The sequence below is a fragment of the Oncorhynchus mykiss genome, chromosome 13, assembly GCF_013265735.2.
Source record: "Oncorhynchus mykiss isolate Arlee chromosome 13, USDA_OmykA_1.1, whole genome shotgun sequence".
NCBI lineage: Eukaryota > Metazoa > Chordata > Actinopteri > Salmoniformes > Salmonidae > Oncorhynchus > Oncorhynchus mykiss.
In genome coordinates this window covers 1,980,766-1,998,265 of record NC_048577.1, presented here as the reverse complement: position 1 = coordinate 1,998,265, position 17,500 = coordinate 1,980,766, and the positions used below count along the sequence as shown (strand labels likewise).

Sequence of the window (17,500 nt, the reverse complement as noted above, 5' to 3'; positions counted from 1 at the left end):
GCAGAGGTAACTCTGGGTCTTCCTTTCCTGTAGTGGTCCTCATGAGAGCCAGTTTCATCATAGCAGAGGTAACTCTGGGTCTTCCTTTCCTGTAGTGGTCCTCATGAGAGCCAGTTTCATCATAGCAGAGGTAACTCTGGGTCTTCCTTTCCTGTGGAGGTCCTCATGAGAGCCAGTTTCATCATAGCAGAGGTAACTCTGGGTCTTCCTTTCCTGTGGAGGTCCTCATGAGAGCCAGTTTCATCATAGCAGAGGTAACTCTGGGTCTTCCTTTCCTGTGGAGGTCCTCATGAGAGCCAGTTTCATCATAGCAGAGGTAACTCTGGGTCTTCCTTTCCTGTGGAGGTCCTCATGAGAGACAGTTTCATCATAGCAGAGGTAACTCTGGGTCTTCCTTTCCTGTGGAGGTCCTCATGAGAGCCAGTTTCATCGTAGCAGAGGTAACTCTGGGTCTTCCTTTCCTGTGGAGGTCCTCATGAGAGCCAGTTTCATCGTAGCAGAGGTAACTCTGGGTCTTCCTTTCCTGTGGAGGTCCTCATGAGAGCCAGTTTCATCATAGCAGAGGTAACTCTGGGTCTTCCTTTCCTGTGGAGGTCCTCATGAGAGCCAGTTTCATCATAGCAGAGGTAACTCTGGGTCTTCCTTTCCTGTGGAGGTCCTCATGAGAGCCAGTTTCATCATAGCAGAGATAACTCTGGGTCTTCCTTTCCTGTGGAGGTCCTCATGAGAGCCAGTTTCATCATAGCAGAGGTAACTCTGGGTCTTCCTTTCCTGTGGAGGTCCTCATGAGAGCCAGTTTCATCATAGCAGAGGTAACTCTGGGTCTTCCTTTCCTGTGGAGGTCCTCATGAGAGCCAGTTTCATCATAGCAGAGGTAACTCTGGGTCTTCCTTTCCTGTGGAGGTCCTCATGAGAGCCAGTTTCATCATGGCGCTTGATGGTTTTTGCGACTGCACTTGAGGAAACTTTCAAAGTTCTTGAAAGTTCTTGAGATGTTCCGCGTTGACTGACCTTCATGTCTTAAAGTAATGATGGACGGTTGTTTCTCTTTGCTTATTTGAGTTGTTCTTGCCATAATATGGACTTGGTATTTTACCAAATAGGGCTGTCTTCTGTATACCACCCCTACCTTGTCACAACACAACTGATTTGCTCAAACACATTAAGAAGGAAAGAAATTCCACAAATGAACTTTTAACAAGGTGCACCTGTTAATTGAAATGCATTCCAGGTGACTACCTCATGAAGCTGGTTGATAAAATGCCTAGAATGTGCAAAGCTGTCATCAAGGCAAACTTCGGCTACTTTGAAGAATCTCAAATTTAAAATATATTTTGATTTGTTTAAACTTTTTGGGTTACTACATGATTCCATATGTGTTATTTCATAGTTTTGATGTCTTCACTATTATTCTACAAAGTAGTGGTTTATCGTGTATTATAAACTAGGTGGTTTAAGCCCTGAATGCTGATTGGCTGGCAGCAGTGGTATATCAGACCAGATACCACAGGTATGACATAATTATGTTGGTAACCATAATAGGGGTTTATAATAGGTGTTTGTGGTATATGGCCAATATACCACGGCTAAGGGTTGTATCCAGGCACTCCGCGTTGCGTCGTCCTTAAAGAACAGCCCTTATCCGTGCCATGTGGCCGCATATCGCACCTCCTCGGGCCTTATTGCTTCATTCTACAGCTCACTAGAGGGAGACAAAGCTGCACACGTCACCAAACGTCTAAACCGAAATTTCTCTTTGTGGTGTTTATTGTAACTGTTAATAACTGTACTGGTCAAGTGTCAACATAAAAAAAAAAAAAAAAAAATGGACATCAATTATGGATACGGAAGAAAAGTTTCTGGGCCTGAAAGAATTCCCAACGGAAGACCTTCAAGTGGTTTGTTGCGATAGAAGAACTACCCCGCCCTGCAGTGCTCCTGAACCTGTGGGGATCCGTTTTGACTTTATGGTTTTAACAGAAGTAGACTGAATTGTATTTCTTTGTATGTATCATTTTTTTGTTGGTGTTTTTACTAGTTTCTATGAGTATTTCCATCCAAAAGTTTTTTTTTTGTGTGTGATATTTTACTACCTCGCACAGTAGGTTGCACATTATAGATTGTATTTTTTTAATTTTATTTTTATTAATAACAAATCAATACATAAAGCACATGAGGGAACACAAGCATACATAGATTACAAACAAAAGAGATTGTAGTCCGCCAATGAACAGTAAAGATGAACGTCACCCTCGTTTCCGTTTTCTTGTCGGGCCAGTTTCCGGGCCCGCCATGATGTTCAGAAGACAACGAGGAGCAACTGAAAGACCGTCGAAATGGATGTTATGGATTTAAAACAACGAACATTATAGTTTAGAAAGAGATAATTACCGTCGTTTTGGATAAGAAACCTAAGCTAACTGGTTATTAAAAGTGTTTATTTCCAGTGGCCGTTTTCTAACCAGTTAACTAGTTAGTGTAAAATAAGGTTATCTGCGGGTAATGTTTTTGTTTTGACTGGTAGGTACACGGACCAAGGCCGCAGATCTCCTTCTCTCATCGTAGGTCACACAAGGATCAACATCGTTTCCTGCGTGGACTGCAACTCCGAAAGGGATCGTTTGAAGGACTTTATTTTATTTGGACGTTTGATTTTTTTTTTTCTCCCCCCCCAGACGGATTGAAGAAGATTTTGTTTTTTTGTAGGACTTTGCGCCGTTTTACGGCGGAAGAGCGACGCTTACGGGCCTCGCATGGACTCCTAACCGCGACCCCGGTGCCGCGCTGCTTTCCGCAGCTACAAGGCCCGTTGTTTCCGCGAGAGAGACTCTTACTGACTGTATTAATAACCGTGAAAAAAACAAACAACCGTAATGGACACTTGTGGAACTGTACTTTTTCTTGTTGTTTTACCGGACACTTAATTAACGAACTGACCGGGTCCCGGTCTGTCACTACTAGTAGTTTGGTGTCTTTGACGCAAACAGCTACAAGGGACTATCTGTGAATACTTCCCATTAGTTCATTGCCTGTTTTCCCTTCGATATTATCTTATTATAGAATAATCTGGTAGCTTCCCCCCCACCTTCAGTCTCAGATCATATCTACTACTGGTTATTGTTATTTCTTAACTAACGTGTTGTTTCCCCCCTCCTTTGTCGTTTGAGTTTGAGTTTAAGTGATTAGTTGTGAGAATGTCGTGTGTTCATTATAAATTCTCGTCCAAACTGGACTACAACACCGTGACCTTTGACGGGCTGCACATCACCCTGGCCGAGTTGAAACGGCAGATTATGGGCAGAGAGCGCCTCAAAGCCACCGACTGCGACCTGCAGATCACCAACGCACAGACCCGTGAAGGTAACTAACGAGGGCTAGTTGAGTTGTTCAGGTTGTTTCTACAACGAGCTGATGGTAATCAGTGATGCCAAGATTCTCGATGGTTTTATGGTGTGTACTTCCTGGTAGGGATCGGGGATATGGGCCCAAAACATAATCTATATAGACATCTATATATAGATATAGGTATATAGATATATGTGTGTGTATATATATATATATATATATATATATATATATATATATATATATATATATAGATGTATATATAGATGTATATATATATAGATGTATATATATATAGATGTGTATGTGTTATATATATATATATATATATATAACACATACACATCTATCTCACGTATTACAAAAGTTGGATTGTATTAATGTATTTGACCCCCCTCCCCCAAAAAATAATTATATTTGTAATAATTTAAATTCTACACTTGCTTTATGAGTAGTGCGGTGACCCTTAGGGTGGTTTTTCTACATTCTGATTGATTTTTTTCCTTTTAATTTAATATTATAAAACCATTTTCTTGCACTCATTTGAGATCATTCCCACGCAGCCGTGTAGCGAGCTGCACGATATGGGCCTTATTTTGAACCAAATGTTGCAATTGAACTTGCGATTTAAAGTCCAAACACTTGTCAACTGTTGGAAATGTAATTTATAATGATTATTCTATAGTTAATAGCGGCCACTTTGAAGACTGTTTTTTTAGACAACGGGAACATATCACCTTTTGGCTACATTGAATTGCTACTTCATGTAGCTAACATATTCTTGCTTTGTGTCAAGCTAGCTGTTTGTATATGTAAAACATAATAATAATAATAAAAGTGTAACGGTAATTACACAACAGTGTTGGATTTACATTAAGAAGCAAAGTGAAAACAGCATCGTTGTGATCAACATTGTTGCATGAGCTGCGTTGACCAGGCAGACTGAGTGTCTCATTGTTGAGGAACCAAAATACAACTTTTCCCCATCAACAAAAGCATATTTATCATCTCTAGGAACTCATAAGGTGTTGAGATGTTGAGTCCAATCTCTCTAAGGGTTTAGGCTGGGGTGACTTTTTACACAGAGAAGAAAGATGTGAATTTAACTGTTTTTGTTTGATGGCCACATCCCCAAACACTGTATTACTGATGATATAATATATTCCCTGGTCTATAGACTACAGTACTGATAATATAATATATTCCCTGGTCTATAGACTACAGTACTGATGATATAATATATTCCCTGGTCTATAGACTACAGTACTGATGATATAATATATTCCCTGGTCTATAGACTACAGTACTGATGATATAATATATTCCCTGGTCTATAGACTACAGTACTGATGATATAATATATTCCCTGGTCTATAGACTACAGTACTGATGATATAATATATTCCCTGGTCTATAGACTACAGTACTGATGATATAATATATTCCCTGGTCTATAGACTACAGTACTGATGATATAATATATTCCCTGGTCTATAGACTACAGTACTGATGATATAATATATTCCCTGGTCTATAGACTACAGTACTGATGATATAATATATTCCCTGGTCTATAGACTACAGTACTGATGATGTAATATATTCCCTGGTCTATAGACTACAGTACTGATGATATAATATATTCCCTGGTCTATAGACTACAGTACTGATAATATAATATATTCCCTGGTCTATAGACTACAGTACTGATGATATAATATATTCCCTGGTCTATAGACTACAGTACTGATGATATCATATATTCCCTGGTCTATAGACTACAGTACTGATGATATAATATATTCCCTGGTCTATAGACTACAGTACTGATGATGTAATATATTCCCTGGTCTATAGACTACAGTACTGATTATATAATATATTCCCTGGTCTATAGACTACAGTACTGATAATATAATATATTCCCTGGTCTATAGACTACAGTACTGATGATATAATATATTCCCTGGTCTATAGACTACAGTACTGATGATATCATATATTCCCTGGTCTATAGACTACAGTACTGATTATATAATATATTCCCTGGTCTATAGACTACAGTACTGATGATATAATATATTCCCTGGTCTATAGACTACAGTACTGATTATATAATATATTCCCTGGTCTATAGACTACAGTACTAATGATATATACTGGGTACCTTGTGGCTCTATATACTACAGTACCCAGTGTGTGTGTATATATATATATATGCTGTGTACCATGTGCTTCTATAGAGTACAGTACTGATGATATATGCTGTGTACCTTGTGGCTCTCTATACTACAATACTGATGATATATGCTGTGTACCTTGTGCTTCTATAGAGTACAGTACTGATGCTAAATGCTGTGTACCATCTGCTTCTATAGAGTACACTGATGAGGAGGTTCACATCCCCAAACACTCATCAGTGATCGTCAGACGCACCCCCATCGGAGGGGTCAAACCAGCGGGCAGAACGTTCATTGTGTACGTAGCTATGACATTGTGGCCCTGTGTCTATCTGCATGATATGAGTAGTAACCCCCCACCCATCGCCTGTCGATCCTAATAACCTCCACACACTAGTATCTAGTCAAATAGTAACCCCCCCATTGCCTGTTGATTCCCCTCCCCTCCACACAGCCACACACTAGTATCCAGTCAAACGGTAGTACCCCCCCCCCACACACACACACACACACTAGTATCCAGTCAGACCAGCCTAGCTATTCTATTCTAAACTGTTGTCTAGTCCATGTCTGTGGTGGTTGTTGACATGTTGTTGTTTCTTCCTGTTTGTTTGTAGTGACCGTTCTGACATGGCTGCTGGATCCTCCAGACCCGTATGTAACAAAGCACTCTCATTTTCCTTACTATCTCTGTCCTCTGTTTATAAACTCTGCTCTGGTTTGTTGGTTAAAGGATACTGTGTAAACTCTGTTCTGAATTGGTAACCAGTTAACTCTTGAGTTGTTATGGTGATAATATTCTGTTCTGATTGGTCACCAGTTAACTCTTGAGTTGTCATGGTGATTTAATATTCTGTTTTGATGGTTCCCAACTGCTTGTTCTCTGTTGTTGTTGTAACTCACTGTGTGTTTTTTTTAATGTTGTTCAATGTGTTGATGGATCTGAACTATATTGTGACTGTATTTCATATTGAAACAACGGTTAGCGTGGTGTTGTTAGCCTGCCACTGTACAGAGCCCCCCCCCACATCCCCCTGTGTGTTGAGACGATGCTTCATGGTCCTACAGGCGGGTTGTTACTACACTGCTTTACTTCAAATCAATGGGAGCTTTTTCTTTCACCTGGTGTTATAGCAATGAGTTTGTGACGTATTTATTGACTGTAAGACTAATGCATACATTTTGTATGGAGGATACCTGTGTGTGACTGTGTGTGTGTGGGGGGTAAATCATTTGGTTCCTGTTCAACAGTGTTCTTAACCTGAAGTTAATTGCTGATATTTGGCTGTCCTAATGTTGTTCTCTCCATCATATTCTGACATTTTTAATATGGACTGGACATAGTTGATCCTTTTGTTCTCTCAAAGTTTTTTTTATTTTTATTTCTTTTTTTTAACTTCAAACTACGTAGAAATGCAATGCATTTTGTCTACTTTGCAATATTTTCTTTTACTTAAAGCTAAACTGTAAACTAGTTGTTAAGTACTTACTATGATGACTACTGAATCCACGATCATGTTTGGTACAGAGTTTCCAAAAAAAAGCGGTGCCGTGATGATACCATTATGACCTCACAGAGACTATTGTTACATCACTGAAATGATCTTATTATGACATCACAGGGTTCTGACTGTGTGGCATGGTAGGTTCCCGTGGCGACAGGGTTGTGTTTGGTTGCTGCTGTACGCTGCCAGAACTGTCAATAAAGAGGTTATGTGTTCTGTTGTGAGCACGTGCACCACCACACCAGACCCTGTGTCTTCCCTTCACAGTGACCTCTGAACCTTCCAACCCTACCAGCCTCTACTATGATGATGATGATGATGACAGCGACGACGAAGAGTTTATAGCTTACTAAACCAGACCTCTCTGCCCTCCCTCTTCCCCTCTGTCTAGTGTTATGATGGCTATTGTTTACTACTATTGTATAATGGATATGGTAGTGAAAGTATTGTTTAAAAGGAACGCGTTTTATTATATTGTTTTGCAGTGTTTTCCATATAATGCATTAGATAGATCATCCTAAGTGGACCCATAGCGCCTCACTCCAGACACTGCTGTAGATGAGGAGTAGTGAAGGCATCGTGTGGTTCACTTCACCTGTTACCATAGCTACATGCAGTAGCTCGGGAAGTAGGATCTTGGGTTAACTGGTGTAGCGTGATCTAATCAGTTACCTAGACCGGCCTAGCTCTAAAACCTAATCCTGTTAGCTCATAGTCTGTTAACTAGACCGGCCTAGCTCTAAAACTTAATCCTGTTCATAGTCTGTTACCTAGACCGGCCTAGCTCTAAAACTTAATCCTGTTAGCCCATAGTCTGTTACCTAGCTCTGGACTTAATCCTGTTAGCTCAGTCTGTTACCTAGCTCTAAAACTTAATCCTGTTAGCTCATAGTCTGTTGCCTAGCTCTAAAACTGAATCATGTTAGCCCATAGTCTGTTACCTAGCTCTAAAACTTAATCCTGTTATCTCATAGTCTGTTCCCTAGACCGGCCTAGCTCTAAAACTTAATCCTGTTATCTCATAGTCTGTTACCTAGCTCTGGGCTTAATCCTGTTAGCTCAGTCTGTTACCTAGCTACTGGACTTAATCCTGTTAGCTCAGTCTGTTACCTAGCTACTGGACTTAATCCTGTTAGCTCAGTCTGTTACCTAGCTACTGGACTTAATCCTGTTAGCTCAGTCTGTTACCTAGCTACTGGACTTAATCCTGTTAGCTCAGTCTGTTACCTAGCTCTGGGCTTAATCCTGTTAGCTCAGTCTGTTACCTAGCTCTGGACTTAATCCTGTTAGCTCAGTCTGTTACCTAGCTCTGGGCTTAATCCTGTTAGCTCAGTCTGTTACCTAGCTACTGGACTTAATCCTGTTAGCTCAGTCTGTTACCTAGCTACTGGACTTAATCCTGTTAGCTCAGTCTGTTACCTAGCTCTGGGCTTAATCCTGTTAGCTCAGTCTGTTACCTAGCTACTGGACTTAATCCTGTTAGCTCAGTCTGTTACCTAGCTCTGGGCTTAATCCTGTTAGCTCAGTCTGTTACCTAGCTCTGGACTTAATCCTGTACCTAGCTCTGGACTTAATCCTGTTAGCTCATAGTGTAGTAAAGGGCCACAACAACAGCTATTATTACTAATACTGGTGTAGCTAGCAGGGGCTTGCTACACCAGTATTAGTAAACAAGCTAGGCTGGTCTAGGTAGTAATACCAACTACAGCTACAAATGTAGCTAGCGCAGCTGTAAATACCACCACCGACTACTACTACCATTAGTGATGTACTTAGCCAGGCTGTAATTCCTACTACTACTGGTGTAGCAAACTGCTGTAATACCTACTATTAATGTAGCTAGCCAGGCTGTTATACCAACTACTACTACTGGTGTAGCTAGCCAGGCGGAAGTACCGACTACTACTACTGGTGTAGCAAACTCTGCTGTAATACCTACTATTAATGTAGCTAGCCAGGCTGTTATACCAACTACTACTACTGGTGTAGCTAGCCAGGCGGAAGTACCGACTACTACTAGTGGAGCTAGCCAGGCTGTAGTACCAACTACTACTACTGGTGTAGCTAGTCAGGCTGTAGTACCAACTACTACTACTGGTGTAGCTAGCCAGGCTGTAATACCAACTACTACTAGTGTAGCTAGCCAGGCTGTAGTACCAACTACTACTACTAGTGTAGCTAGCTAGGCTGTAGCACCATCTACTACTAATATAGCTAGCCAGGCTGTAGTACTATCTACTACTAATATAGCTAGCCAGGCTGTAGCACCATCTACTACAAATATAGCTAGCCAGGCTGTAGCACCATCTACTACTAATATAGCTAGCCAGGCTGTAGTACCAACTACTACTAATATAGCTAGCCAGGCTGTAGCACCATCTATTACTAGTGTAGCTAGCCAGGCTGTAGCACCATCTACTACTAATATAGCTAGCCAGGCTGTAGTACCAACTACTACTAATATAGCTAGCCAGGCTGTAGTACCAACTACCACTAATATAGCTAGCCAGGCTGTAGTACCAACTACTACTAATATAGCTAGCCTGGCTGTAGCACCATCTACTACTAATATAGCTAGCCAGGCTGTAGCACCATCTACTACTAGTGTAGCTAGCCAGGCTGTAGCACCGTCTACTACTAATATAACTAGCCATGCTGTAGTACCAACTACTACTAGTGGTGTAGCTAGCCAGGCTGTAGTACCAACTACTACTGCTGGTGTAGCTAGCCAGGCTGTAGAACCAACTATTACTACTGGTGTAGCTAGCCTGGCTGTTGTACCAACTACTACTGATGTAGCTAGCCAGGCTGTTGTACCAACTACTACTGGTTTAGCTAGCCAGGCTGTAGTACCAACTACTACTACTACTAGTGTAGCTAGCCAGGCTGTAGTACCAACTACTACTATTGATATAGCTAGCCAGGCTGTAGTACCTACTAATAATGTAGCTAGCCAGGCTGTAGCACCATCTACTACTAGTGTAGCTAGCCAGGCTGTAATACCAACTACTACTAGTGTAGCTAGCCAGGCTGTAGTACCAACTACTACTACTGGTGTAGCTAGCCAGGCTATAATATCAACTGCTACTACTACTAGTGTAGCTAGCCAGGCTGTAATATCAACTACTACTACTACTGGTGTAGCTAGCCAGGCTATAGTACCAACTACTACTACTAGTGTAGCTAGCCAGGCTGTAGTACCAACTACTATTGATGTAGCTAGACAGGCTGTAGTACCTACTAATAATGTAGCTAGCCAGGCTGTAGTACCTACTAATAATGTAGCTAGCCAGGCTGTAGCACCATCTACTACTAGTGTAGCTAGCCAGGCTGTAATACCAACTGCTACTAGTGTAGCTAGCCAGGCTGTAGTACCAACTACTACTACTGGTGTAGCTAGCCAGGCTGTAATATCAACTACTACTACTGGTGTAGCTAGCCAGGCTGTAGAACCAACTATTACTACTGGTGTAGCTAGCCTGGCTGTTGTACCAACTACTACTGATGTAGCTAGCCAGGCTGTTGTACCAACTACTACTGGTTTAGCTAGCCAGGCTGTAGTACCAACTACTACTACTACTAGTGTAGCTAGCCAGGCTGTAGTACCAACTACTACTATTGATATAGCTAGCCAGGCTGTAGTACCTACTAATAATGTAGCTAGCCAGGCTGTAGCACCATCTACTACTAGTGTAGCTAGCCAGGCTGTAATACCAACTACTACTAGTGTAGCTAGCCAGGCTGTAGTACCAACTACTACTACTGGTGTAGCTAGCCAGGCTATAATATCAACTGCTACTACTACTAGTGTAGCTAGCCAGGCTGTAATATCAACTACTACTACTACTGGTGTAGCTAGCCAGGCTATAGTACCAACTACTACTACTAGTGTAGCTAGCCAGGCTGTAGTACCAACTACTATTGATGTAGCTAGACAGGCTGTAGTACCTACTAATAATGTAGCTAGCCAGGCTGTAGTACCTACTAATAATGTAGCTAGCCAGGCTGTAGCACCATCTACTACTAGTGTAGCTAGCCAGGCTGTAATACCAACTGCTACTAGTGTAGCTAGCCAGGCTGTAGTACCAACTACTACTACTGGTGTAGCTAGCCAGGCTGTAATATCAACTACTACTACTGGTGTAGCTAGCCAGGCTATCGTACCAACTACTACTACTAGTGTAGCTAGCCAGGCTGTAGCACCATCTACTACTAGTGTAGCTAGCCAGGCTGTAGCACCATCTACTACTAGTGTAGCTAGCCAGGCTGTAGCACCATCAACCAGTAATATAGCTAGCCAGGCTGTAGCACCATCTACTACTAGTGTAGCTAGCCAGGCTGTAGCACCATCTACTACTAGTGTAGCTAGCCAGGCTGTAGCACCATCTACTACTAGTGTAGCTAGCCAGGCTGTAATACCATCTACTACTAATATAGCTAGCCAGGCTGTAGCACCAAATATAGCTAGCCAGGCTGTAGCACCATCTACTACTAGTGTAGCTTGCCAGGCTGTAGCACCATCTACTACTAATATAGCTAGCCAGACTGTAATACCAACTACTACTATTATAGCTAGCCAGGCTGTAGCACCATCTACTACTAATGTAGCTAGCCAGGCTGTAGCACCATCTACTACTAGTGTAGCTAGCCAGGCTGTAGCACCATCTACTACTAATATAGCTAGCCAGGCTGTAGCATCATCTACTACTAATGTAGCTAGCCAGGCTGTAGCACCATCTACTACTAGTGTAGCTAGCCAGGCTGTAGCACCATCTACTACTAGTGTAGCTAGCCAGGCTGTAATACCATCTACTACTAGTGTAGCTAGCCAGGCTGTAAAATCATCTACTACTAGTGTAGCTAGCCAGGCTGTAGCACCATCTACTACTAGTGTAGCTAGCCAGGCTGTAATACCATCTACTACTAATATAGCTAGCCAGGCTGTAGCACCAAATATAGCTAGCCAGGCTGTAGCACCATCTACTACTAGTGTAGCTTGCCAGGCTGTAGCACCATCTACTACTAATATAGCTAGCCAGACTGTAATACCAACTACTACTATTATAGCTAGCCAGGCTGTAGCACCATCTACTACTATTATAGCTAGCCAGGCTGTAGCACCATCTACTACTAATGTAGCTAGCCAGGCTGTAGCACCATCTACTACTAGTGTAGCTAGCCAGGCTGTAGCACCATCTACTACTAATGTAGCTAGCCAGGCTGTAGCATCATCTACTACTAATGTAGCTAGCCAGGCTGTAGCACCATCTACTACTAGTGTAGCTAGCCAGACTGTAATACCAACTACTACTAATATAGCTAGCCAGACTGTAATACCATCTACTACTAATATAGCTAGCCAGGCTGTAGCACCATCTACTACTAATATAGCTAGCCAGGCTGTAGCACCATCTACTACTAATATAGCTAGCCAGGCTGTAGCACCATCTACTACTAATATAGCTAGCCAGGCTGTAGCACCATCTACTACTAGTGTAGCTAGCCAGGCTGTATCCCCCCCCCAGCACCAGTTCCTGTGTGATGTATCTAGCCAGGCTGTATCCCCCCCAAGCACCAGTTCCTGTGTGAATCTCAGTGTTTCGCGGTTTCTCCTCACGTCGTATTGGAGAAGGACGGACGGTGAGGAAATGGTCAGGCTCTGCTGCGTTCGTCCCCTAGGAACAGATCTAGGATCAGCTTCCCTGCCACCAAATCCTTACCATAACCATTCACTTGGAGATGAAGAACTGCGCCCAGATCAGTGTTTTTGAGTGGGGAAACTCTGACCCCTCCACCATGGTGTTCCTGATGGTCTTCTGGTCAGAACTACTGAACCATAACATTGGTGTAACTGTCACACTGTAGTAGTGATATGAGTTGACTGGATGTATATGATCTGCCTCTCTGGCTGTGGAATAGGGGTGATCAATCTACTGTGTGTCCTTGATTCCTCACCTCCTATCTCCTGTCTCCTCCTCAAAAGACCGGTGGATGGTATCTTCTCCTCCTCCAGTGTCTTTTCAGAAGGAGACGGGAAGAAGCCGTGTCATCTAGATTTGAGCCCGTGTCTGCTCCCAGGCAGACCTTGACTCTGCTCTGTCTTAATGTTGCTCTTCTCCTTCAGACCGACTCTTCACCGTCCGTCTCCCTGGCCCAGCTCTCTAAGGTACTGTCTCTCTCTCTGTGTGTGTGTTTTTGGTCTTTGGGAATCAGGTTGGGGTTCATTTAATTTCAACTCAATTTGAGGCATGAATTAAAATGTAAATTGATTATCACCTTAACTCTTGGCATCTTCCTCTAACTCCATTCCTCTCTCCTCATCCCTCTCCTCATTCCTCTCTCCTCATCCCTTTCCTCATTCCTCTCTCCTCATCCCTTTCCTCATTCCTCTCTCCTCATCCCTTTCCTCATTCCTCATCCCTTTCCTCATTCCTCTCTCCTCATTCCTCTCTCCTCATTCCTCTCTCCTCATTCCTCTCTCCTCATTCCTCTCTCCTCATTCCTCTCTCCTCATTCCTCTCTCCTCATTCCTCTCTCCTCATTCCTCTCCTCATTCCTCTCCTCATCCCTCTCCTCATTCCTCTCGCCCATACTCCTCCTCATTCCTCTCCTCATTCCTCTCCTCATTCCTCTCGCCCATACTCCTCCCCCTCTCCTCATTCCTCTCCCCCATACTCCTCCTCCCCCTCTCCTCATTCCTCTCCCCCATACTCCTCATCCCTCTCCTCATTCCTCTCCCCCATACTCCTCATCCCTCTCCTCATTCCTCTCCCCCATACTCCTCATCCCTCTCCTCATTCCTCTCCCCCATACTCCTCATCCCTCTCCTCATTCCTCTCGCCCATACTCCTCATTCCTCTCCTCATCCCTTTCCTCATTCCTCTCTCCTCATCCCTTTCCTCATTCCTCATTCCTCTCCTCATTCCTCTCTCCTCATTCCTCTCTCCTCATTCCTCTCCTCATTCCTCTCTCCTCATTCCTCTCCTCATTCCTCTCCTCATTCCTCTCTCCTCATTCCTCTCCTCATTCCTCTCCTCATTCCTCTCCTCATTCCTCTCCTCATTCCTCTCCTCATCCCTCTCCTCATCCCTCTCATTCCTCTCGCCCATACTCCTCCTCATTCCTCTCCTCATTCCTCTCCTCATTCCTCTCGCCCATACTCCTCCTCATCCCTCTCCTCATTCCTCTCGCCCATACTCCTCCTCATCCCTCTCCTCATTCCTCTCGCCCATACTCCTCCTCATCCCTCTCCTCATTCCTCTCGCCCATACTCCTCCTCATCCCTCTCCTCATTCCTCTCGCCCATACTCCTCCTCATCCCTCTCCTCATTCCTCTCGCCCATACTCCTCCTCATCCCTCTCCTCATTCCTCTCTCCCATACTCCTCATCCCTCTCCTCATTCCTCTCTCCCATACTCCTCCTCATCCCTCTCCTCATTCCTCTCTCCCATACTCCTCCCCCTCTCCCCCCTCTCCTCCCATTCCTCCCTTTCTCTTCAGACTGCCAACCTAGCGGAGGCCAATGCGTCAGAGGATGACAAGATCAGAGCCATGATGTCCCAGTCCAACAGTGAATATGACCCCATACAGTGAGTGTAACACACACAGCAGGGTTGGGCGGTATCCGCGTGATCACGCCGTCCTTCTCATCCCAGAGAGGATTTACAGTATTAATGTCTTGGTGCTGAAAATGCAACAACAAAAATCCCATTGGGTGTCTATTACCAGAATGCTAACAAAATTAGTACAACTGATAGAGCATTTCCATGGAGACGTCTAGCTAAATATGCTAACGGGAGCAAACTAAAATAAACAAATTGCAAAGACAGGCAATCCAGCTCATAAAGATACACTACATGACCAAAAGTATGTGGACACCTGTTCCTCGAACATCTCATTACAAAATCATGGGCATTAATATGGAGTTGGTCCCCCCCTTTGCTGCTATAACAGCCTCCTCTCTTCAGGGAAGTCATTAATATGGAGTTGGTCCCCCCCTTTGCTGCTATAACAGCCTCCACTCTTCTGGGAAGTCATTAATATGGAGTTGGTCCCCCCCTTTACTGCTATAACAGCCTCCACTCTTCTGAGAAGGCTTTCCACTAGATGTTGGAACATGGCTGCTATAACAGCCTCTACTCTTCTGGCAAGGCTTTCCACTAGATGTAGGAACATTGCTGCTATAACAGCCTCCACTCTTCTGGGAAGGCTTTCCACTAGATGTTGGAACATTGCTGCTATAACAGCCTCCACTCCTCTGGGAAGGCTTTCCACTAGATGTTGGAACATTGCTGCTATAACAGCCTCCACTCTTCTGGGAAGGCTTTCCACTAGATGTTTGAACATTGCTGCAGGGGACTTGCTTCCATTCAGCCACAAGCATTAGAAAGGTCAGACTGTTGGGCGGTTAGACCTGTCTCACAGTTGGGAGTACTAATTCATCCCAAAGGTGTTCAATAGGGTTGAGGGCAGGGCTCTGTGCAAGCCAGTCAAGTTCTTCCATACCGATCTCGACAAAACATTTCTGTGTGGACCTCGCTCTGTGCGCGGGGGGCGTTGTCATGCTGAAACAGGAAAGGGCCTTCCTCAAACTGTTGCTACAAAGTTGGAAGCTCAGAATCTTGTAGAATGTCATTGTTATGCTGTAGCGTTAAGATTTCCCTTCACTGGAACTAAGGGGCCGAGCCCGAACCATGAAAAACAGCCCCCGACCATTATTCCTCCTCCACCAAACTTTACAGTTTACAATGCACTCAGGCAGGTAGCGTTCTCTGGCATCTGTCAAATCACACGTTTTATTCAAGTCAAGTTTTAAAAAAATAAAAAAAATAATAACATCTATAAATAATCTGTCTGTCTTCAACTCCAAATAGAACCTCCATATAGTCCCAAGGTCTCATCTGACATTTTTGTTAAAAATGAAGAACCATCTAAAGATATGTTATACAGTGCTTTCGGAAAGTATTCAGACCCCCCCTTGACCTTTTTCCACATTTATGTTCCGTTACAGCCTTATTTTAAAATGGATTACATTGTCGTCCCCCCCCCCCCCCCCCCCCTCATCAATCTACACACAATACTCCATAATGACATCACAATACCCCATAATGACATCACAATACCCCATAATGACATCACAATACCCCATAATGACATCACAATACCCCATAATGACAAATTAGTCTGAAATATCACATTTTATATAAGTATTCACTAGCCAATCGGTCTGTCTCTGGCTGCGTGAGGAGAAGCATAATCTATGGAAATTTAGTGTCAAAATGTTACTCATACCCTGGCCAAATGCTAGTCCTCAATCTCAAGTCAAAGGTCAAGTCTCAAGTCATCAAAATGTTACTCATACCCTGGCCAAATGCTAGTCCTCAATCTCAAGTCAAAGGTCAAGTCAAGTCTCAAGTCATCAAAATGTTACTCATAACCTGGCCAAATGCTTGCTAGTCCTCAATCTTAAGTCAAAGTACAAGTCAAGTCAAGTCTCAAGTTGTTTTTATTTTCTATCGAGTCGCGTCTCAAGTCATCAAATTGTGTGACTCGAGCGTGGACTCCACACCTCTGCTGTTTCAGTGAACTGTAGTCTAATGTTTAAACTTGAGACTCCGTGGCAGCGTGAACCGTAGATGATGGGGTGATGCAAGATGATGCTCTCTGTCACAGAGTTTCTGTGTACGTGTACACTGTTTGTACGTGTACGCAAAAACGGAGGCAAGTTTAGCCTCACGCTTCAATGCTCTTCGGTTGTTTTGGAATCGACCCAGTATTCCGGTCTACTTGGTGAAAAAGGTTGAGTCCGTGAGCAATGTGTTTTTTTTCTGTGTCTCCTCCTCAGTTACTCTAAGAAGGCCATAGGACCGCCTCCTGCACATTACACCTGCTATCGCTGTGGCAAGAACGGACACTACATCAAACACTGCCCCATGCAGATGGTACGACACTACACAACACAACACTACATAACACTACACTACACAGCACTACACAGCACTACACTACACAGCACTGCACTACACAGCACTACACTGCACTACACTGCACTACACTACACTACATATACACTACATATACACTACACTACATATACACTACACTACATATACACTACACTACATATACACTACACTACATATACACTACACAGCACTACACTACACAGCACTACACTACACAGCACTACAGTTCACTACACTACACAGCACTACACTACACTACACTACACAGCACTACACAGCACTACACTGCACTACACTGCACTACACTACACTACACTACACTACATATACACTACACTACATATACACTACACTACATATACACTACACTACATATACACTACACAGCACTACACAGCACTACACAGCACTACACTACACTACACAGCACTGCACTACACAGCACCACACAACACAACACAACACAACACTACACTACATATACACTACACTGCACTACACAGCA

The 17,500-nt window shown here is 43.3% G+C and overlaps 1 protein-coding gene across 5 annotated transcripts in view; it reads left to right on the top strand.

The window, feature by feature from the left end:
- The first annotated feature begins 2,233 nt into the window (after positions 1–2,233).
- The window catches only part of LOC110487301 (E3 ubiquitin-protein ligase RBBP6), a 33,491-nt gene continuing 18,224 nt past the window's right edge, over positions 2,234–17,500 (top strand). For 2 of the 5 annotated variants that reach the window (XM_036942148.1, XM_036942147.1), the window contains exons 1-6: positions 2,234–3,360; positions 5,724–5,823; positions 6,143–6,179; positions 13,155–13,196; positions 14,531–14,619; positions 16,875–16,971. In XM_036942148.1, coding sequence (XP_036798043.1) covers positions 3,195–3,360; positions 5,724–5,823; positions 6,143–6,179; positions 13,155–13,196; positions 14,531–14,619; positions 16,875–16,971 — 531 coding nt within the window. In that variant the 5' untranslated portion in view covers positions 2,234–3,194. Of the gene's footprint in view, positions 3,361–5,723; positions 5,824–6,142; positions 7,272–13,154; positions 13,197–14,530; positions 14,620–16,874; positions 16,972–17,500 lie in introns of those variants that run through there. The other 3 variants (XM_036942146.1, XM_036942150.1, XM_036942149.1) reach the window with 3 other exon arrangements.